We start from the raw sequence: 24,030 nt of genomic DNA, 5'->3' as shown, positions 1-24,030 counted from the left end.
CCTACATACAAGCACTAAACTGCAGTTTTTCTATACGTAGCTATAGGTACATTGTATTATCTTTTTTTATTCCCCACCCCATCTTTTTCCCCACTCTCTAGCTCTCATCTCCAAGTACCGCTTAAAGACGAGGGCCATTCCTCTTCATGTCACTCTGGAGTGTGTTTAAGAGCGTTCGCACACTTTAAGTAGATGCTTACAGGTTGTTGTGGTTTTTTTGTCACAAAGGTTCCCAGAGCTTCAAAACAGTCAGTCTTGAATATAAATGTGTATTGATAATATTGCACAGATAAATTAAGCAATTAAAATATATATATACTCATTTTCAGTTCCGCATTTCAATCATGTGACTGTGGTGTCTCTTTGGCAAGAGTAGAAAGAAAATTTTCCAGAAGCAGTTATTATTTCCTGTTATTACAGCACAAAGAATGAAGAGATTCCAGAAACTAAAGAAACCAAAATGTGGCCTTGTCCCTGCTTTCAGCCATACAAGATTGGCATCCTCTTTACTCCTCCTGTCTTTTTTTTTTTTTTTTTTTTTTTCCTGCCCTCGAGGTGCTCATTCTTTCTCAAGGGTCTCAATCTGGTACCTGGAAACCGTTGATCTCTTTAGTTCACAACGCATTGGTTGTTGTTCAGACATAACCTGAGCTGGTTTGTGTGCATTTCATAACCAGTGATTCACATGATTAAACTTTGAGGGTTATGTCACTACCGGCACTCACCAATGAAATAACTGACCTGAGTCATTACCCGTTGCCTTGGATATTATCTTGTCTTTTGGATCCATGTTTAAATTAACTCGTGACACTTCTTACGTCTTTGTAATGAATTCTTTGTTTCATTATTCTTCCCCGAGTGCAGCCGCCGCTTCGGCCAAATCAAGTCATTCATATAAACCCAGACAGACACAGATACACTGTTCTTTTTGACACCAATTCCATGGCCTTCACTGATGCCTTGATGAAAGCCGTATGCAAACAGTGGCCTTTGTAACATTCAGAGGGAAGCTCAGAAACTTTTATTTTTTTTATTACTGGTTAAAAATAAATAAATTTAACTGAATAGGATTGATCGAGGATTAATTACATTGTGAACACAGATGGTGCAGTGCACAAACCGATTCAGGAGAAAACACCAAGTGTCCAGTACATCATACAAATCATTTTTAGCTCTGATGGGCTTTACTTATCCAAAATATCAGTCGAAGCAGATTTGTTTAGTTGCTAACAATATCTTAGATTTTCTGTCTTTGGAGAAATTTGACTGAATGGAAATGGGGAGGGAGAGGAGGACAGCAGGGGAGAAGAGAAAGATGAGGGGAGGATGACCACTATATTATACATACTTACAGGTGTGCGTGCTCCTAAAATGTGTTGCTGGACAGAGTGGACTCTAATCACTTCCACACATCCAGGTAGAGGGTTTGTCTTATGCTGTATAGACTGTAATGTCCTTTTGAAGCAAATTTTGTGTTATAGGTCTTAAATAAAATTAAATAAATAAAATTGACTTGGCCTGACAGCAGCAAAGAGATAGAGGGGGGGGGGGGAGTGTGGTGTGGTTTGAGTCATTGAGCCAAGTGAGGTCGTTCACTTTTCCATGAAAAGGTGAAGTGTACGTGCATATCTGTGTGACCCTTATCCAAGTATCGTGTGTGTGTGTGTGTGTGCAGCTGCCACCTGCACACATGTGACTTGAATTTGAGATGATTTAAGGGTCTTGAAAATGATTTCTTTTACTTTTTTTCTTTTTTTTTTTTTAATTTATTTTTTCTTTACCAAGATTCCTTTCTCTCAGTTTTTTTTTTTATTATGAGAAATGAATTTGTTAATTTGTGAAAGTTAAGTCCCTCTTTTTCTACAAGTTTTCTCAAATTACATCTGCCCAGTATAACCACAAGCCTCCTAACAGGAGATGAACAACTGTTTTTATTAACCTCGATTAAAGACTTCTGCCTGCACATTTATTTTAAGTTAACAGTGAATCATTCCCAATCAGATTTTTTTGACCAGACAAAGATCCGATTGGGATTTGGTTTAAAGTCATTGTGCAGGCAGAATGCTTTTGTCAACAGGTGTGCTTCTTACAGTTTTTCTCGATTGCTTAAACACATTATTTAAAATTATGTGTCTTTTTCTCGAAACTCTGAACACAAATCCACAACTTCTCACCCAATTCTCCAAACGTCCTATTTTCAGGTCAAAAGAAGCTCTCTGCTGAAAAACCAAACTTTGCCCTCAGACATAACACACAAGCCCTCAAAAACACACACTATAACACAGTCTTACACACTGGTGAGATAAAGTCAAAACAATACTACAAAAACTAGTTATTAGTAATGTTGCTTGTGGTTCTCCCCCTCAAAAACCTTTTCACATGATGAACACAACAGAATAAATAGCAAATGTAAACATTTTTTACTTGTTGGTACAACACACCAAACAACAAATTATTCTGCCCCAACGTCCTGTCTTTGGTTTGGGACAGGCCAGAGACCCTCCCCCTCCACAGCCTCCCCTTTCTCCTACTGCTACCTCCTCCCCTTTAATATTCCTCCCTTCTTTGGTGTGTCAGTTTTGACTCTTTGTGTTTCCACCTGGGTAGTTGTGTGCGAATTGAGCTCAACCTGTGCTGATTGAGTGAACAGTATTGAATGTTAGTGCTTTATCAGTGACCACATGGTGTAGGCAATGAGAAATGATGGGATTTGTGTGTAGAGTTTAGGGAAATGGGTGTGGAGTTAACGTTTTGAAATTTTAGTTCAAAAGCCTGCCAATAGTGTTTAAGCAATTGAGAAAAATTGGTTTTGTTATGCACAGTATGCTCACTTCCTCTTAAGAAAATATGTCCTCCTTGTCCGTCGCATTCACATTTGTCCATGGCGTTTTCACTAATATGACGTCATTACAGTCTGTTTTGTTTCTGATCAGATCTTCTGATAACCCTCGGCTGTCATTACTGCTCGTTGCGGTTGTAATTTTCTAAAGGTTATACTGTAGAGTAAGGATGTGCAATTAATCAAATTTTATTTTCAGTGGCTGCCTACGATTACGAGAACAAGATTATCGAGATAAAACAATTATTGTGCCGCATTTGGTTTCACGGTAATGCTCTCATGTTATAAATCCAGCGCTGCTTTCCTTTACAGCCGTGGCACTTGCCACAGCTTCTCAGCCAGGCTGTGGCATGTTCAGTTAATCTTGAGCCGAAGATGACTGGGTGGTTTATAACTGGCATAACTTGTTAGTCATCATTATTAACTTAAGCATACAACATTTTACAATGCATAAATTAGACTACAAAGCTCATAGCCTTAAAAAATTACATATTATTATATTACTCACAATTGTCACTGCATCTCCTGACAGAACAACAAGAGTGAATTTCAAGTTGTTTTGTCATCAACTTAGTTTACCTGTCAACTGCTGAGACCCCCTCCCCCACATATGGCGGCGCACCTGCCCCAACCCAAAGCAGTCAACCTATGGAAACACTGCGCTGCTATCATCCTCTGTCGATCTAAGATGCTGTTTGAAGTTAATAATGTTCGATTACTATTTCTGATTTCATGGGGTAATGCATATATAATTTTAGTAAAACATCATCCGTTAAGGAACTTTTTAAAGGGCATGCTGAAGCATGCCCTTTAAAAAGTTCAATAAATGCATGATGTTCCCTAAGTCATTGAGTAACTAAAAAATAATCGTGATGTCAATATTGACCAAAATAATTGTGATATGTTTTTTGCCATAAGCGAGCAGCTCTGCTGTAGAACGTGGTTGGTCATCGTTTTGATCACTTAAAAAAAAATGTCAATTGCAGAAAATGAGACACATTTGAGTTTATGTAAGTGCGTGAGTGGTACTGAAAGAGGAAGAAAATGGGGGAGGGAAGGAAACCTCTTCAAGCAAGAACTGGTATAACTACCCTGTTCTGTGTGGCCTTAGGTTACCCAACAAAAGACCAGGTGGATTCTCTTACACGCACGCACGCGCGCACACACACACACGCCAGTAGGAATAGCATGAACTTCATACCAACATTGATGACTTGTAACTGATGTGCCGACACTCGGTAGTTCTACACAGAAAATCACCTTGTTTGATACAAAATTTTAACACCCCCTTGGTTGTACAGGTCTGTGATTAAGGCTCATAACATAATTTCTGAATAGCTTTTGCTTTTCTTCTGTTTAGGTTGCCTTTGTTCCAGGCCAGTGCTTTTGCCTTCCTTGCACCAGCCAGAGCCATCCTGTCACTGGAAAAATGGAAGTGTAATAATACAGGTAAACCTACTTTCTTCTGTCTCTCACTCTTGACTCATTCAGTACAGACACTCCCATCTATTAAAATGTTTTGTCAAAACCTGTGGGTTACTGTATCCTTTGTTTACGTTGATCCCAACTCCAAATGCTGTCAGCATCAAAGCCTGCAAAGACGGCAGATAATTAACCGGGCCCCAAATGGGATTAGCCAGTTTATATCTGTGTGCTTCTAAATGAATAACTAGAGTCATGAGTCACACAGAGATCTAATTAATCTCTCATCTAACCGTCTTTTTCCATAAGCAGCGGTTCCAGCGTTGAACAGTACAGAGCTCCTCAACACAGAGCACATCTGGCACCCCAGGATACGAGAGGTGAGGCAAAGAGAGACAAATGAGACACTCTGACAGACTTGAAAGGTAGAGAGGAAGCTTAAGGGGAGAAAACTGGATAAGTATAATATTAAAAGATCAGTTATAAACATTAAGTAAGCTCAGTAAACATTAGCGTCAGTTGTTATGCACCCTAACTTGAATAACACGTTATTCAACTTGAATAACTCCTTAGGCAGTTTGTTTTACACAACTGTAGTTGAATAACGGATGTTTTTGTTAGCTAATGTTTTTTTTCAAGCCTCCAGCATTACTTTCTGCAGGGTTTGTTTTTCTGTACCTGGAGCTGTTCATTTGTATTGACCTTTTCCGTTTGCGTAAGCAGGTTGAGTTGAATTGGGTTTTTGTTGTTGTTGTTGGGGTGTTTTTTTTTTTTTTTTTTTTTTTTTTTATGTGAGACGTAAACGAGACTAAACTCAATCAGACTAAATTCAATTGTTGAATGGAACATCGATGAGCTGAGCACAGGGTTAACGTGCAGGTGATCAAAGGTGACAGAAGAGAATACAGTGACGGTTAAAGACAGGACAAATGGGATTATCACTCAGAAGTATCAAGCGAACTGGAACCCTGGTGATTCTGTAACATCAATCTCTAATGTTATTTGTCTGAATTTTAATAAACCTAATATTATATTTATTAAAATGTAATAATTTCTTTTATTGCTAGAGAAAGCTTTCTTTATTCCAGGCGTCCGGGGCACCTTCTTTTACAAAAGGCTGCCGGAAACCCTGCCGCACTTTAGCTAAATGGAAGTAAAAATAGAGATTTAAAATGTACTTTCAGTTGCTTCAGTCAGTGAGCCTGCACCTGCACTTCATGGGGTTGAGTTGTTGATTTAAAGTAAACATATTTATAATAAACTTAATTTATACAGCAGTTTTCAAAACAAAGATGCAAAGTGTGTTATATGGTTGAACCAGGATTAAACAGACATTTGAAATTATACGATAATAAAAAGGAAGAAAATACCACATAGGGAAGCAACAATTCAACAATACGACAGGGAGATAAGTGTTTTAAAAATTCATTAATCTTAAAATCATCTTTAAAACTTGTAACAAATAGCTTAAAACAGGACTGATATAATCTTGTCTTCTATTATTTGTTACAGCCGAGCAGCTGCAATTAATACTAGCTGTGATCTTTTTTGGCTCAACCCTGAATTACAGTGATCTAGAGGTCATATAAACACATGTATGACCTTTGAGATGGGGGGGGACTGCAGCAATGTTGGTGGTTAACGTTCTGCTTCCTTTTTCAACATTTCTAAAAATGTCTTTGTTTCATTAACCCCCCCCCTTTTTTTTTTCTCTCCTCTTGCTACAATTTCTTTGTTCTGCCAGATCCAAGGGGCTATCATCGTGTCGTCCCTGATCGAGGTGTGCATCGGAGCGCTTGGTCTGCCCGGTATCCTGCTGAAGTACATTGGACCTCTGACCATCACGCCCACCGTGGCCCTTATCGGCCTGTCTGGTTTCCAGGCCGCAGGGGAGAGGGCTGGAAAACACTGGGGCATTGCTATGCTGTAAGTACAGACGCAAAGAAATGTGGATTCAGGTGCCAACAAAAAAAAAAACACTTTTAATGTGACACTCACCCTAAAATCCACTTATCTGTTGTCCCTCAGTGTGTTCATGATCTCTTTCAAAATGTATAATGTGTGAGCAACAGGACAGAAGTGCATTCCCGCATATTTTGGAATATATGAGCTGTAGTGGATAATGCTGCGGCAGTGGTATGACAGGTTTCTATAAACATGAGTTTACAGCCACAAGTTTCACACTATTGCCTTAAGCTTTTGTACAAAGATGGAAGAGTTTTGCTCATTCACTCAACAGACTACAGTGATTGATCCCCTCCCTTTACAGAGGATATATTTGCAGCTCAAGAATGAGCAATTAAGAGGAAGTCCAAGACAGGAAGAAAGCACTAGATCGAATCAAATAGACCATGGTGATACAGAGGATTGACTCATCGGGCAAGATCCACTTCAAAGCTGTGACGCTCGTGTGGTGTGACATCAGTTGCTGCTGTGTCATGGCTGTTTAGTCTGTAGCTGGAGGGTCTCTCCTCTCGTTCCACAGGGACAAAACGAAATGTGCTGAGGCAAATTGATTGGCTCTGGAGTCTTCGACAGACGTAGACAGGAGGAAATGAAGCATGCTCATACAGAATTCGTTCTCTCACAGAAGAATATCCTTTATAGACAATAATAATAATGAACACAATTCTCTGACTGTGATGCATCAAACTGAGGAAGATTGTTTCTGTCTGCAGGACTATTTTCTTGGTGCTGCTCTTCTCTCAGTATGCCAGAAACGTTCACTTCCCTCTGCCAGTCTACAAATACAAGAAGGGCTGGACTTCTTATAGGCTGCAGGTCTTCAAAATGTTTCCTGTAAGTACACAACTTCTCATTAAAGTACCTTTTAATACAGCAGATCTTTGCTTTTTGCACAAACTGTCTGGACTCCTCTTTTTGATTCCTTCTACTTAGTAAATGTTCTCCCCTCTTTTAATGAATTGACCTTGGCTTCTTTACAGTTATCCCCCCATGCCACCAAAACAAGCTGCGTTCCCGCAAGTCACAAATTATTCAACAGAGCTAATCTCATTCTCCCTGGGAGGTTAAGGGTTTTTCCATTTGCAGGCACCTGTGCAGTGTAAAAATCAATGTTTTCCTGCCATCTGCTGGTGATATATTGAATTTTTAAAAAATCTCACAATCTCATGTCGAAGCTACCTATCGGTCTGATTTTTAACTGTCTCCTCAAAAGGCTTCCCTTGTTGTTGGGGGTGGTGGGGGTCACTCTTAACTAGGCATGGGCAGGTATGAGATGTTCACGATATGATAAACCTCGGCAAAAGTATCACGGGTTTCAAGGTATTGCAATTATAGCTGTGAAATGTGTTTTTCCATTGAACTTTTCAAGTCAACAACATACTACTGCTGACTATCAAACAACACTTAAAATCAAGCGTTACTTAAGTGTGGATCCACAAACGCAAAAGGAGAGAGAGCGCAAGTGTGTCTCACACAACAGGACATAGTTTTAAAAAACAGATTTTTAACAGATGTACACAATGGTGGAAGACTTAAAAGTATAGACGTGACCAGCTAAATTGAATTATTGTACAAAATCACATCAACTTAGTACTCTGCTCTTACCCGCTCTGTGAAGTAATGTGAGGGGTGAAACTAGCGGATGTTGACTAGTAAGCCAGTAGTAATAGTAATCTTTCACCAGTGCTAAACATGCTAACTGTCTTAGCTTGTAGCAAATGTTCATTTCAAGACGGCGTTAGCTCGAATTTAGTGAAAAGTAACAGGTGTTGAGCATTATACTGCTCATTCTCTGTGTGCAGTGACTTTACACAGTGTGAACGCGGTTAATAAATCCAAATCTTCTGCTTGTAGTAGTCTGTTTGGCGGCTCGGGGAGTGATTAAACCTTTTGAACAAGGTATTCAATGAAAAGAAAGCTTTGATCAACAATGTCAGTATGTCGTGGAAACTCTTCACCACAACATTGACTGTTGCCAAATGGCCAGTCCATCTCTGGTCTAAGACTCCAGAGTCTTGCCGTTTGTATTGGACAGCGACCGTAGGCTTCCTGATAAATTTATACAGCATGTCGGGGAGTACAGTGGAAAAACTCCCCGACAGCTGCTTCGCTGGACATGGCATGAACCACCACCAAATGAAGTTGGTGGTTAAAACAGTGGATGTACGGTATTTCACGATGTAGTTGATATTTTTTTTTTTTTTTAGCAATCTCTGCACACCGCCATGTCTCCCAAACATGAGTGACGCACCATCATACCCCTGACTAAAAATATATTTAGGGCTAAGTCTAGCTGAGGTCATCTATTGTCACGCCAGTTACTGTCTCTGCATCCCCCTTTTCCGACGTGGCCATGACCAAGAGACATTCACATATCTCGTAGTTCTCAATGTATTCTACGACTACAGATATATTCTCATGGCCCATCCACTTTTATTGTGTACCAGCTATCCCCAACTTGTCGCACTTTTTCTCAGTCACAATATTACTCATCAGTTCAATCACCTTGTTTTGTATTTGTGGGCTTGTGTAGCGTGCATTTTGTGGAATTGTTTTTGTAATCTTGGTCAGTTTTGGATCTTTTCGCATGGTGTACTCTAACAGAGACAAACAGTCCACTCGAGCCATGATCCTCCGATACAATGACTAGCTTTATCTCCCTGTAAGGGAAATTCATTCACCACTAAAAACTAGAGTATATCAATTCTAGATGACATGTAATACCTGTTGCGTGCCAGGGGTTTCCTCTTTTAGGGCAGTGGAAATCTCGGTCCGTCTCCCTTCGTTTCCCCGACTCCCTCCACAGTACTTCACAAGTGCTCCTTTGAAGCTGTGTGCTTATTCAAAACCTTCTCATCTCAATGGCACGTTTCCAGTCAGTGAATCCCCCAACAGTGAACGTTGTATCTGCAGATTTGAATTTCCTACAGGAATAGCTAAACGTGCCGTCATTTATCACTGAGGACTCAAGCCAGTCCCGATATCAGAAACCAGCTAGACGAAAATGATTGTTTTTTCGCACCAAGCATTCTGACTGGATATTTGTTCAACACGGGCAATTGCGGTCGAAATCGCATCTCTGCTGGTGTTGTAGGAGCATGGCTAGAAACGTTAGCGCTCCCAGATAGGAGGCTGCTTCCACTGGTGCCAGGCTCATCAGGCTGCCCTCCGCCAACAACGCCCATCAAAAAAACACAGTTGCTTTTCTATTTTAATGTCTGACTTTAAAATGACGATAATGTTAATATTATTATTATTTGGTAGAAATATACATAAATTTTATTTATTTTTTTAAATAGCCTAGCAAAAGTCTTGGCGCCTGCTGGAACTTGGGCGGGCCCTGCCCACAAAAGCCCGCCCAAGGCAACAGGCCTGGTCTGTATCTTTTGTAATTTGGCGTGTAGTTATGAGAAGGATTTAAATTTGATGCCTTACATTTATTGGGACGGCTCAGAAGTCTGCGTGGTTTGGTTAATATACTAGGAGATACGGAGCTGTAGATTAGAACGGTTAAAGTGGTGGTGTTTTTTTCACTTTGTCTTAGATGTCTTCTCTTCTCTTGTACCCAGATCATCATGGCCATCCTGGTGTCGTGGCTGTTGTGTTTCATTTTCACTGTCACTGACGTTTTCCCTCCGGAGGTGGACAAGTACGGCTACTATGCACGAACAGACGCACGTCAAGGAATCCTTGCAGCTGCACCGTGGTTCAAGATCCCATATCCCTGTAAGTGTATTTATTATGATGAGGAGGAAGAGCAGGAAGGGGCTGTTGGAAAGATTATGCCTGGTCTCCATGAGCCGTTGCCGACCCAGCTGCAGGTAGCCATATGTGGATAGTTTCTGTTGCACATGAGCAGTAAACATTTTCCTTGGACTCAACTTCCCCACATCTCCCTTGTTCTGATAGTTGTTGCTGGGAGGAATAAAAATCTGTGATGTGACACTTTAAGATTAGATTACAAGTACAATAAAGTGCAGTTTACCATCTGACCAGATCAGTAGCAAAAAATATAATATAAAAAAACTCCTGTGCAGAATAAACATGGTGTGTAGTTATAGTCAGAAAGGGTGTTAACTGTGATATACACAAAATTAACAAAATAATATACAAAGCATATAGCAGTGGATGAATGAAACGCAGTACTTCTTGCATAATGAGTACTTTTATATTTGGTACTAACTATATTTTGATATGTACAGACAGAAACTAATAAATGGTATATACAGTGGAATGAGTCTGGTTATGTTACAATATAATGTATAAATAGTTAGGAGAGGCAGATATTTGTGTAAATCATACTAAAAATTAAAAATTAAGAAATTAGAGGTCATATTATGCTTTTTGGCTTTTTCCCTCTCTTTTATTGAGTTATATATACATTTCAAACGCCCAAAGTCCAGCCCAAAGGGAGTTCCCATCTCCCACAGAAAACTCTGCTCTGAACAGCTCGTTTGTAGTCTAGCCGTTTCCCTTTCACCCCTGTGACGAGACAGCCGAATCTCATCATAATGGCTCACCAAGCGGCTAGTCTGACGCGCCCTCACAAACACGGATGATAAAACGCACTGAGCTACAGCACACAGTGACAAGATGTCCGCCTGCTGCCTCCCCTCTCCCTTCCAAACACTAGCTACCCTCCAGGCAGTTGATGGACACAAAGTTGTTACTGTGATGTAGAGACAGAGCTCAGTTAAAACTTTATGGATGAAAGATACTTTTGTTACAGATTAATAACTCACCACTCTGAAACTCTTGCTCCAGTCTATGTTGCCAAGCTGGTCGGCAACATGTACAGCTGAACCAAAGCAGTGTTTACCAGCTTTTCAGGGCCCACCCTACTCTGCCTCTGATTGGCTAGTAGTCCTTAACTAGCTAAAACGAAGCTCTGCAACAAGCGGGGGGGAAAAAAGGAGCTGCAGAAATGTGCAGTATGACAGAAAATATGCTGTTTTTTGAAAATGATATCATGTAAACTCCTAAATCAGAATCAGCTTTTATTGCCAGGTACACATACGAGGAATTTGACTCAGGATTGTACATTGCTCACGATGTGCTTACTAATAAAATCAGACACAGGCTTCAGTGTAGGCAACACAAATATACATACTATGAACAAAAACAATCTAGACATATTGACAAATAGTGCAGTGAGCAGAGTGCAAAGGATGTAGGAGTTTGTACATGTCGGAGGTGGATGTCATATACAGGTACATATACTTATTTATTCCAGCATCCTTTGCACTATGCTTCATTGCACTGTGTACATGTGTAAGTAGTTTGTGCAGGAGTAATGAGTTGAGGTAGGTGGATTGGTATACAGTATCTACAATACTGTAGATACTATACGCTTTGTGTATTATTTTGTAAACATGATTTTGAACCTGAAAATGAGAATAATATGACCTCTTTAAACTGAGAAGTGTAAAATAGATTTAAAAACTGCATCTTAAATATGACCCACAACTAAACCCCTGCCAGATGTGATGAGTTTAGATGACCCGCGCTTTGTTTTTTACCTCTACAGTGCAGTGGGGATTTCCTACCGTCACAGCTGCTGGTGTGATCGGCATGATGAGTGCAGTGGTGGCCAGCATCATCGAATCAATTGGAGATTACTACGCCTGTGCACGTCTCTCTTGTGCCCCTCCACCTCCCATCCACGCCATCAATCGGTAACTCTTCAGTTTGTTATTTCTGTTTTATGTTAATTCTCAGTTTGTTGTTGAAGCGGCGCACAGGCAATTTGCTGTCTGGAAGATGCTTTAATTACGTTGTTTTTCTGCTGTCTCTGAAGGGGGATATTTGTTGAGGGCATTTCCTGTGTGCTGGATGGTCTTTTCGGGACAGGAAACGGCTCCACCTCCTCCAGTCCAAATATAGGCGTCCTAGGAATCACAAAGGTAACATGCCTGCCCTCATTTCATTCCTTTTATCCAGCATTTTGATTTTGTTACCCTTTCTACATTTATTTAACCTGATGTTTATGATTACATACGATACATGTGATACGTGAGCCTCTTCGTTTCTTTCCTTCTCTGAAAGTACCCATATAGTTATTGTATTTATTTTACCATGATGGTTTAATTGTGCAAAAAAGCTGAAACAATAAATCACTTTATTGATTAGTCAATCGGCAGAAAATTGAGTAACTACTTATCGTTTCAGTCACTTTTCAAGCAGAAATGCTGAACATTTGCTGGTGCCAGCTTCTTAAAAGGGAGGATTATCTTCTTTTAACTCTTTAAAAAAAACTTTTAACACTGCAAAAACTAAAATCTTAGTAAGATTAATTATCTTAATTGAAGGCATTGTTTTTTGTCTGACAAGATATTTCTTCTTACCAGGCTGCTTTTATGTTAGAGTATTTCACTTGTTTCAAGTTTTTTGGCCTTAAGTAGCAAGTGAAATATTCTTGTTTATTTTAATGCTTTTTTTCCCCCTTGCTCAGTTTTTGCAGTGTATGATTTTTAAATTGAACATTTGGTTGTTGTTTTTTTATATAAATGAGCAGTTTGAAGAAGAGCAGGGCCATTTTCTTTAAAAATTTCTGACATTCATACACAAAATAATAAGCTAATTAATTGATAATGAAGGTAATCTTTAGTTGCAGCTCAACAAAATATAAAATTCCCGCGCTTTCTCAGATAAATTCCTACCCATTATCCCTTTTTATACGTGTATTTTATAAGTGTCATTCCATTAAGGTGGAGGTATAAATAAACTGCGACATACACACCACTCTGACATGAGCAGGAAGGACTACCTTGGTTACTACCAGAAAAGTCAGCACTCTGGGTTTAAATACAACACTCTGCAACTGGATATTGGACTTCCTCACAAACAGACCCCAGTCAGTTCGAATTGGCGGACTCGCCTCCTCCACTCTAGTGCTCAACACCGGAGCCCCCAAGGGCTCTGTGCTCAGCCCCCTCCTGTTCACGCTGTACACCCACGACTGCATCCCTCAACATGAAGAGAACTCTGTTGTGAAGTTTGCGGTCGTTGTTCAGCGAACAACCTACTGCTCAACATCAGCAATACTAAGGAGCTGATTGTTGATTTCAGGAAAAGGCAGCGGGTGAACAGTTTCAGGTTCCTGGGAGTCAGCATCACAGAGAACCTGACATGGTCGTCTCACATCTCTATGCTGGTGAAGAAAGCTCAAACGCCTGTATTTCTTGAGAAAGATTAAGAAGGCCAAATTCCTGTGCTATGTTCATGTCAGCTTTTACAGAGGAGCGATAGAAAGCATCCTGACTGGAAACATGTCAAACTGGCATGGGATGTGCACGGCCCAGGACCAGAGGGCTCTGCAGCAGGTGATAAAAACTGCTCAGAAGATCATTGGTACCCATCTCCCGAGCATCAATGATATTGGTGAGGTGCCTACGCAGAGCCCAAAGGATACTAAAGGACCCAGCCACAGCCTGTTCACCCTGCTGCCTTCTGGGAAGAGCCTTTTTATTTCGTCTCTCACTGTGACCCTGACTGGCCTTTTCTCTTTGCTTACTCTGATTTCTGGTCTTTCAGGTGGGCAGCAGACGAGTGATTCAGTATGGAGCTGCCATGATGCTGCTGCTGGGGCTCGTGGGTAAATTCAGCGCCCTGTTTGCCTCTCTGCCTGACCCTGTCCTGGGAGCTCTGTTCTGCACGCTGTTTGGTATGATCACAGCGGTGGGACTTTCCAACCTGCAGTTTGTTGATCTCAACTCATCCAGGAACCTCTTTGTTCTGGGTTTCTCCATCTTCTTTGGTCTGATGCTGCCGAGCTACCTCAAACAGAACCCGCTGGTCACTGGTGAGTGGAGGGCAGAGATCCTTACAAACTAGGACCCGGCGATATAAGCTGACAAATTTGGTTTGACGATTAATGGAAATTAGCAGTATAGAGCAGTACTATAAATGAGTCATTACTCTGAGTAACTTTTCTTTAAGACAAAGTTAAATAGCTTCTGTATCACATCTCTTTCGACTGCCTTTTTGATACTTCCTCGCCATGCACACGTCATATAGTATGAATATAAATGTGGTGCAGGTGGTGGAAACTGCTCGTGAAGCTGCAACTCCTTTTTTGACAGTGATTACATTTAGCTTTGTAAATTCTGTCATTTGTTTTTTAAAACAAGTATTTTTTCTGTACCACCTGACCTCCAGCTGCACTTCCCTCCAACTTTTGAGACATGTCTAAGTTAGATTGGACACTTATGGTTTATTACACCACTTAAAACTGCTAAAACTAGGTGAAACCTCTCAGACTGGACTTTCTCTGTTATAAATAAAACCGTACAAGTACACAGTTACTAGGTATTGAGGGTAATTCATTGTTGACAATATCACTGGGGGAATTAATAAAATTTTTTAGCATGCTAACGTGACTGATATCAGGTCTGTTAAAGAATCATAATGACTTAAAGACATTACTACTAAACACCCGTCTCTTATCTTTCTCAGGCATAGTTGAGATTGACCAAGTGTTGAACGTGCTCCTCACCACTGCGATGTTTGTCGGAGGCTCAGTCGCCTTCATTTTGGACAATACAATCCCCGGTAAGGTGTTTAACCCACTATTTCTTTATTTTTTTCACATTTGTGAAACTGATGATGTTAATGGCCCTAAAAATGAATTTACATTGTGCCATAGCATTTATAACTAGATGATACTGATGATGATGTAATGGTAGTTTAGAGTATGCAAAACATTTAAAGGAAAAAATCACAAGATGTGATTGCCAAGCAGGTACAGGCACACATGCATAAAGGCAGAATGTGCTGGGGGCTGGTTATATATCCGGTTTGGGAACATCTTAAGACTTAATTGTGAGTTTTAAGGAACTCCTGATTTAATCTTTCTTCCTTTCCTCCTTAGGGACCCCTGAAGAACGAGGCATCGGGAGGCTGAAACGTGGCTCTGGTGTCAGTGCAACAGAACTGGAAGGGATGCGATCTTATGATCTGCCATTTGGAATGGACTTTATCCGCAGATACCCCATCTTCAAGTATTTCCCCATCAGCCCCACCTTCACAGGCTACCAGTGGGGGAGGCTACGGGAAGCCTGCAGGAGCAGGCATGGGGATGTGGTGAAGGGAGGAGGAATGGGAGGGGAGGGAGGCGTAGCACAGGGAGAGAGTGGGGTATAGCCAACGTGCAGGAGCTGAAAAATCTTCTGGGGAGCAAGGGATGGTACACTAAAATAGGCTAATAAAAGTGGGAGAGTGGAAGACAGAAGCGGTGCAGGATTCGGGATTGTGCGGAACCGTCAGTATGTGTTTTCTTTAGCTTGTCAGTCTTTTCCCACTTCCCACTATGCTATTTTAAGCATGCTATAGCAAGTCACAGCATGCAGTAAAAGATGTCACCATGCAGAGGTTTGTTGATGTGCGTGCATGTGTGTACAGTGTGCAGAAAGAGATGATGGGTTTGTGCATTAATTAACTTGCACTTTAATCCAGAAGCAGACAGATGGACGTCAAACAATCATAGCTTAATGTTTGATGATTCACTGCTAACTTGTACTGCCCATTTTATAAAACGCGTTCTTCTAAAAGCGCAGTAGATTGTGTCATTTGAGGATTATGCAAATATCTGTTTTTCGACTCATTTGCCTCTAGACTTGTTATGCAACCACATTAGAGATGTGCACACATGCTCACACACCAATCACAGCCTAACCGAAACTAGCTTGAGCGCCACGATGCACTTCAGGGTCATGCAGATGGATGGAAGTGGTTTGTCAGGTGCCCTTAGTCATGCAAAGTGATAGTGTGAAATGTATTTTTTGCACTATCTGCCACCTGAGTTCAAAACCAGAATGTCACTCCACAACTCGCGCCCCCATTTCTTCAGTGAAACTCCTCAGAGACCCGTTGAGCAGCACATCCGCTCATCTCATGCTAAAAAAACATCTCTTCCCCCCCCCCCCCTTTCTTTATATAGTAGTGCTAATATTCACAAACCAGTTTACATCTCTCTGTGTGTCAGTATTGTGCACTAGTTACTAACGAGACCAAAACCCTACTTTTCCTGAACACACCCTTGTCTCATTTGGCTGTCAAATGGGATATAAAGTCTTTCACTTCATTAAGGAACAACATTTATTTTAGCAAGATTTTTGCTTAATCTTAATTTATTTCATTTATATCTCCTCGAACACACGTATGCACGTACATAACGAAACAAGCTTTTAATACTGCCGTGATTACAGCAGTGCATTTGCAAAAACTAGATTAATGGCACACAGTAACAGAGACTTGGAGGATCAGAGAGCTCTTTCTTAAGCCTAGTATTTATGTACACAAGATGTGGATCTTCTGAGGATCTCTCACAGTTTTTAGGTGTCACTTCTGCTCTGCTTTACCAGTAATGTGTGTTCATGTGGGATTTACAAATGCTGTACCATAAATGAAACCCCCCTGCCTCTATCCAAACACACTTATTTCCATCACTTGCATACTTGTGGTTAAAAGTCAGAGTGGTGGTTTAGTTTGAATATGAAGTTGTTGAGTGTTGTAAGAGGTTTTTTGGAGAGTTGAAATTATTTTTGTTTATCGACTCACAGATGACAACGTGTGTTTTTCAGCTGATCATGACTGTTGCTGTTTCACCTATTTAATGGTGTTGATGACTTTCCCTTACATTCCTCCTCCTCCCCATCCTCAGTCACCCAGACGCCTCCCACTCTTATCCCACTTCCATTATATTTAACAGCTGATGTTATGTTGCTCTTCATGTCTGTAGCAGCACATTTGGCTGAGTAACCCAATTTATTAACACAGGCGTGACCTTACAGAGTGAGTCTCTGATTTTGACCACATTGTGTGCCTCTGGTGTTTTGAAGCAAATTACAAAATACCATACAGTTTTGCAACATTATAATCTTGGGGAAATGTAGAAATAACGCACAATGAGAAACATAACAGATAAGAAAACTAAGTATTTCACTCAAATGAGACTTTTATAAAACCAAAAGGCCAAAAGCTCTTTTTTTTTTTTTTATTTCTTCTTGTTCTGTTTCCATATACCAAAACAATTCTTAAAGCACTGGCATTTGAAATCTCATCCCAAATTTTCTCTCCCTTTTATCTCTGTATAAAACTATTTATTTATTTATGAGAAGAAAGTTGATGCTTAATGATTGCTTGAAGCAGGTTTATGTGTCTCTTGCACAATGTTGAAAGTATATTTATAAGTTTACTTGTTCTTGCCCTGCAAAGATTGATGTGATGATGATGATTGACTGGCTACTCCTGTACCCTCAGATAGTTGGTGCTTTTTAAAAACTCACCTGGAGACAACAGTCTTGTAAAGTTGGTTTCTAATGTGAGATTTAAGCTGCTTCTATGTCATTCCATTTATGCCATATTTTTAACAACAAGAGAAAAACACTTTTAAATGTTTAACGGGATAGTTTAGTCAGAGTCAGGGCCTTTTTACTACAAGTACTGTTTGCACATGTAATGGTGCCAAGAACATCAGGGTCTGAGTGAGGAATACTCACTAACCTGAGACCCTAAAATGTCACTAGTGTGCGTTTTCAGATTTATAGTAAAGTGTGAATTTTTGTTTTATTTGATGACCTGAAGACAAGTGGATGGACCGCTTTGTGATTTCATATTTTTTGGGCCTTAGTCAATGAGCCTATGTTTGACTTGGCTCTCATAGACTCCATACATTACTCTAGGGATTTGGTCACATAATGTTCCCAACGCAGATGTTTGTGAAAAAATTCTAACAGTTATCCAGCAGTGGGTTGCAGCTTGACAGGTTTTTTTTGTCTGTCTGTGAATGATAAAATGTTTGCACAGGACAAAAACGGTTTAACTCTTAATATTCCCGCAGAATGTGGTGCTCTGCTCTTCTACTTTGCTGGATGTACTTGTAGCTAGTCTACAGTACTGTGCTGGCAGTGACCGTGTTGCACCAAAATCTGTGACCTGAATAGGAATTTCATCTGGCTATATTGCCACAGCTAATGTTTTTTTTATTATTATCATCATACTCAACATACTGGTCGTTTATTCTGCAGTGTCATAGCTATCAAAATGTGTGACCCTGTCTAAATTATACTGGGTCACCATTTTCACTAACGCCTATCAAAATTTATTATGCATTAAAGTAAGATAAAAACATATGCAGTGGTAAAATAGCTGAAATTCCTAGTCAGGCCACAGAATCAAATGGGTGTCGGGATTTGGTGTAACACTGGCAGAGAGTTGAAATTTAAGCAGTCGGTTTTCTGGGTAGGCCGTAGATATCAGTGACACGACCGAACCACAGAGGAACATAAGGAGTGCTGAGGTCACAGAAGCGGCGAGGCTAGCTAGTGACCACTGATGAGTGCAGAAATTGTAACTCTAAAACTTCACCATCCTCAGCCAAGTGTTGGCTGTGTAAGAAGCGTTGGTAAAATTAGCAATGTGGTGTTTGTAGACCAGCTGATGTTTTCTGACTTCCCTGCCCACGTTGACTTCCCTTGCTCCAGGAGCTGGTGACAATCAGAGCAGTCACCGCCTCCTGCTCCTTCTGCGATCGATTGATTGAAGGTGGTTTGGCATCTCTTGTAGTGAATTCTGTAATACATGGCATGCACACACAATAATCACATGACCAACTTGTGACCTTGTTTTCTGTTATAACATGCAATCATCACATCCTCTCTCCACACACTCTGTTTACCCACCCAAGTCCTGCAGTGAAAATCTACAGGTGTCGTCTCATGTTTAGTGTACCTGGTTTTCTCCCCGGGAGTTTGTACTGTTATTTGTGGATGCAGGAGAATGACACCTGCTGGCCACCTGACTAAGAGCCTGAGTTACTGGCCACCGAGTGAATCCGCCTTATCACTTAATGGCAAGATGAACATTGGTTATTGATGGAGGCTGCTTCCCCTTCATTTTAACTTTAACCTTTCAGTTTTACTGTACGTTCTCTTATTTCAGGATACTAAACACATGCATATGTGTTTCTCATTCTCACATAATTGTTAGAGTAAAAACATTTCAGCCCCAACTCGATGGTATTCTGTCTTGAATTACATACATGTCAGTTTAACCAACAGATGGCTCTTAAGAAGGTGGCCGTAAGGTATAACACAAAGACATCAATCCCTTTCAGTTATTTTGAAGGGGGTGATACCTGAAGAATATACTTTTGTGTATTAAGTGTTTTATCTCTTTCAATGTTTTTGTCTTTTTTATACATCATTGTCATGTTTTTGCAAGCAAATATTTGTAAGAAACAAATCATAACTTTTAATCTTAAATCATGCTGGAAAACGCACCATTTTATTGTACTTTTTTTTTTTTTTAAAGAAGTAAATACATTTTAATCCTATTTTGAATCTGTGGTTTGGTGAAATCCTGTTTGTTTGTTAGGACCTTTTTCATATTGTATTTTTTTACTCTAACATTGCTTTCTGTCACACATTACCAATATAAATGAGAGTGAGCTGAGAAACTTTAAATTGATGTAAAAATAAATGTATATTTAATGGAGTAAAGTTTGCTAAACCTTCTAGAAGACAAATTGTGTAAACTAATTGTAGCAACAAAATGTTTATTCTTTGTTCCTAAAACTATTTAATAAGATGTTACCAAATTAATGCAGTCTTTTGTCTTTATTGGTCACCAACTGTGATTGTGATGATAAAAACAGATTCTCTGACAGTTTGGATTAACCACAATAAAAAGACTGACTGGTTGTCCAGAGATTGATGTGTTTTACAGGAAGATATAAAGGCTACTGACCATGAGTTTCTTCTGTCTGTCACATTTTTCCTCACAGTTGTGTCACCCTATTTGAATACAACTATCAAAATACAGCTAGCTATTGAGACTGCAGGTGGTCAGATGTAGTCAAATTAATGATTTTATGTAAATAGCTTTACGTTAAAATTAGCCTTATAATGTAGGTAGAGCTGGATTATAAACCAGGCAAAGTGGCAACTTCCCAACATCCCTGTTTGTTTGGGAATATGCACTACTAATGCACAGTTTCAACTACAGTAAAGGCTTTGAGATGGGCCCTGCTTTTTACCAAATGTTAAAGCCCTCTTGAAAAGAGGGTCCCTTTGTCAAAATGCAGTTTCAAGTTTGTTTATTTCTGCTGATCCTGGACACGATGCAGAGAGTGAATGGAGATTATTAGGGACACTGCAGCTCAGGGTTTGCCATGCATGCATGCAGCTACACAGGAGCTCTCTTTGCCAAACGTTTATTAACAAACAAACACCACTGTTTTCAGTGTTTGTTTTATCTGACTGCTGCAAGAACAACAAAAATACTCTTACTTTTGTTTTCTCATTATTGTGGTATCCTATTTCCATCAGGAAAAAGAAATCATGAAATTTTAGGAAAAATAAAAATACATATCAAAATTTTAACATACTTTATAGTTATGAGATCCTAAGCTGACAATAGAAGTGTTGACTTCCATCAAATGTATGGTATCAAAATGTTGTCTCACTGTCTCAATATTGACCATTTACTTTTATAATAACGAAGTCTCAACATTGTTTCACATGGGACGTTTAAAAATCAGTTGCAGTCTTGCTAAAGTAAATTTGGGTTTCTATTGAATAGTAATGACCTTATGGCCTTATTATTCACCAGACTGACGGTGTGCGCATGCTCTGCTCTCCCATTGTTTCCGTGTTTTCATTCATCTTCGCACGCAGCGTGAACAAAGGGGCGTCAGGGTCGCTCTCTGATTGGCTCCCGGCCGTGGCCCCCCGACGTTGCTGTGCCGCGAGCTCCGCCGCAGCAGATGGACCTCTCGCGCTCTCCTCCTCCTCCTCCTCCTCCTCCTCCTACTAGCTGCTGGATGCACGCGCCCCAGTGATTGTTTCGAACGGCAGGAGAGCGAGCTGACCGAGGAGTTTACCGTTAACGGGCAGTTCAGCCGCCGCGACGGGAAGAAGCGGAGAGAAGGACGGAGGTGGGAGAGGAGAACCGGAGAGCCCGTACTCCCGGGTTTGGTGATCCGACACAGGAGCTCCAAAACTCCGCAGGAATCAAGTAGGCTGATCCTGATGGTGTCTGTGGGTGGATGATGTGGAGTGGGTGTAGTTTGACTTGTTTGTGCTAAAACAAGACTTAAAATGTTTTGACAACATAAAATGCCAAACAGAAACCTTTATATCATTTATTTTTATTCTATAAAAGCAGAGACGACACAGTTACAGACTAAAACCCTCGAAATTCAGGATTATGTGGCGTTTTAAACTGACATGCAGTGATACGGTGTGCTCCGTAGCACTTCAGTGTGATGGTCCAGACTAAATCCTGAATTAAAACGATATATATTCCGTATCTAATCACATTTGTGGTCTCTAGCAGGGAGTGTGCATATGTATTTAGAAAAACAGGTTACATAACAAGCAGTAGATAGTTAAGATTCCTCTCGGCACACATAAGCCTGGCTAGACAGAGGCAGTGCTTCAGGACTGAGGGTCTGCTAAAAAAGTGAATACCTAATGTTTTGGCTTGTAACCCAGTTTAGTTAAAGTAGAGTTAGCTAAAAAGCAATGCAGTTTAATACAGCAGCCCTGCTACAAGTCCCACAAGTGATGGAGCTCATAATGTTAAAATGATTGATTTTGAACTGTAGGTTCATTCTGATAAACTAGCAACTGAGTGTAATGTTAAGCTTTACTAAGATGTGCAGTAAGTAAGGGCTGCAACAAATGATTATTTTCTCAGTTAATCATTTCATCTATAAAAGCAAATCACAAGTTCCATCTTAAAATGTCTTGTTTTGTCCGACCAAACAGTCCAAACCCCGAAGATATTCAGACTGCCATGAGAAAACCGGACAGTGTTCACATTTAAAAAGCTAATTTTTGTTTTAAAAACTACTTGAATCATTAATCGCTTGTCAGAGAAGCTGCAGATTGATTGTGGATCGACTAATAGTTTCCGCTCTACAGTCAACTAAGCAGAAAGACTAGCTTAATCTGGAGAATCTGGATGCCATATGTAGATTCAAAGTCGAGCCTTGCAACGTTTTTGACAACCCCAGCAGGCCTAACAAGGAGCAGGAGAGACAAACACTATTTTTGGCTCAGCGTTGTGGACTAGTTGTTGGAGCTTAGATGTTTTTTGTGTTGCTATGACAGTGGTGACAAAGGCAGAGCATTAGTAATGTGGGAGCTGAAGGCAGGGGTGGTGGTGGAGAGGAGGTTTGGAGCTATTCATCATCCATTTCAGCCCAAGTCTTTGACAGAGGAGGTTCAGAGGCAACAGGGCAAGAGGGCAGAAAACAAGTGTGTGTGTGTTTTCAATAGCACAGTGGATGGCTTTTAGTCGTTCACAGGGGAATACGAAGGAGACTGAGGAAAGAGCTGAATGAGGAAAGATTTTCCTAATCAGAAACACTGGACAGAGGTTAATAAATTGAGTTCCTGTGGTGAGAAACAACTGAGCCGATGAATGAGACAAGAGGTAAAGGGATGGAGACTGAGGACTGGCTGGTGGTGTAATGAGTTTTCAGGGAGTCAGTGAGGTCTACATTTGGACTGGTGTCCTGTACAGAGTGGAGCTCCCTGATCTGAATCAAGACTACGTCAGCTGTGGGTCAGTCTGGCTGCATTTATATGCCACTGTTGACTATAAATCGAAAAGCAGAGACAGCTTTCTGCAGTTTGAAGATAAGATTCAATGTAATTTTTCCTTTGGGAAATTGTTGCATAGCAGAACAAAGTAGGAAACAGTGCAAATATGAAGAGTCAGTGTCATACAGATAATTTCCACCAACAGCCATCTCTGTTTTGGTTAAAAGGCGAGGTTATTTATACAATTTTAATCTTGAGACATTTTGTTAATACAGACTCTGAACATAGTAGGCTAAAAGTCAAAGTAGAAGATTATGTTGATCTTGTTTTCCTTAATTTAAGGGATCACATGGTCTGCTGTGGTGGTGCTGGACTATACTGCCAAACATTAGATATTAATATAAATACTGCAGCAATGTTTTGGGGGTAACTGGTGGTGCTTTGAGGCAATATTTCCCATCCAAAATAGGTTGGGAAGATGGTCTCTGACAAAAATACATCACGTTATGTGGTTATGATGATGTCTAAATAAGTTTCAGAGTTAATTTTTCACCTGCCTTTTTGACTGGGCAGGGCTGAAGCTACCACTGAAGACACTGTGCTAATGTCCGCAGTATTTTTTCGTTGGGATTTTAACTACATGCGTTCTTCAACTTAAACTGTGGTGGGCGTTTTTCAGGCTAATTCCATTTTATTTTTAGACTCATTATAGTTAAATTTGAGTCCTTTCAGGTCAACAAAATAAGGACAACAATTTAGATCTTGACATCGAACATTTAAAGAAAAGATAATCAAGCAGTTAACTGAATAAATAATACAAATGTTGGTGTCTACGAAAGCAGGGCTGTGTTGGAGGGATTTTGACTCACGATCTCAGTAATACTAAAATGTTTGTGGAACTGGGTATTAAACCTAAATGCTTTTTTGTCTGAACAGTTTCACAGTTTTGTTTTTTTATCACATAGGCAACGTTCCTGCACAGCTGCCTGTGTTTGGACAACATCTAACATTTGAGAGGTTTTCTGTCTTTTCTTTATATACATTGCTCAAAAAAATAAAAGGGAACATTAAAATAACACATCCTAGATCTGAATGAATGAAATAATCTCATTAAATACTCCTTTCTTTACATAGTTGAATGTGCTGACAACAAAATCACACAAAAATTATCAATGGAAATCAAATTTATCAACCCATGGAGGTCTGGATTTGGAATCACACTCAAAATCAAAGTGGAAAACCACACTACAGGCC

General features: G+C 40.1%; 2 protein-coding genes across 5 annotated transcripts in view; both read left to right on the top strand.

Annotated features, from left to right (window-relative positions):
• Positions 1 to 19,977, top strand: part of slc23a2 (solute carrier family 23 member 2) — a 48,009-nt gene extending 28,032 nt beyond the window's left edge. For 2 of the 3 annotated variants that reach the window (XM_046034730.1, XM_046034732.1), the window contains 10 exons: positions 4,200 to 4,288; positions 4,571 to 4,641; positions 6,006 to 6,187; positions 6,940 to 7,060; positions 9,796 to 9,952; positions 11,754 to 11,901; positions 12,024 to 12,129; positions 13,760 to 14,027; positions 14,681 to 14,776; positions 15,096 to 19,977. In XM_046034730.1, the coding sequence (XP_045890686.1) occupies positions 4,200 to 4,288; positions 4,571 to 4,641; positions 6,006 to 6,187; positions 6,940 to 7,060; positions 9,796 to 9,952; positions 11,754 to 11,901; positions 12,024 to 12,129; positions 13,760 to 14,027; positions 14,681 to 14,776; positions 15,096 to 15,367 (1,510 nt within the window). In that variant the 3' untranslated portion in view covers positions 15,368 to 19,977. The remainder of the gene's footprint in view (positions 1 to 4,199; positions 4,289 to 4,570; positions 4,642 to 6,005; positions 6,188 to 6,939; positions 7,061 to 9,795; positions 9,953 to 11,753; positions 11,902 to 12,023; positions 12,130 to 13,759; positions 14,028 to 14,680; positions 14,777 to 15,095) is intronic. The other variant, XM_046034731.1, reaches the window with a different exon arrangement.
• A 1,026-nt stretch (positions 19,978 to 21,003) lies between these two features.
• rassf2b (Ras association domain family member 2b) overlaps positions 21,004 to 24,030 on the top strand; it is a 27,252-nt gene continuing 24,225 nt past the window's right edge. For both annotated transcript variants that reach the window (XR_006822436.1, XM_046034593.1), the window contains exon 1: positions 21,004 to 21,241. The gene's annotated coding sequence lies outside the window, so the exon portion shown is untranslated. The remainder of the gene's footprint in view (positions 21,242 to 24,030) is intronic.

This window comes from Micropterus dolomieu, linkage group LG21 (genome assembly GCF_021292245.1).
Source record: "Micropterus dolomieu isolate WLL.071019.BEF.003 ecotype Adirondacks linkage group LG21, ASM2129224v1, whole genome shotgun sequence".
In the NCBI taxonomy this organism is placed as follows: Eukaryota; Metazoa; Chordata; class Actinopteri; order Centrarchiformes; family Centrarchidae; genus Micropterus; species Micropterus dolomieu.
This window is presented reverse-complemented; position numbering and strand designations above follow the sequence as displayed.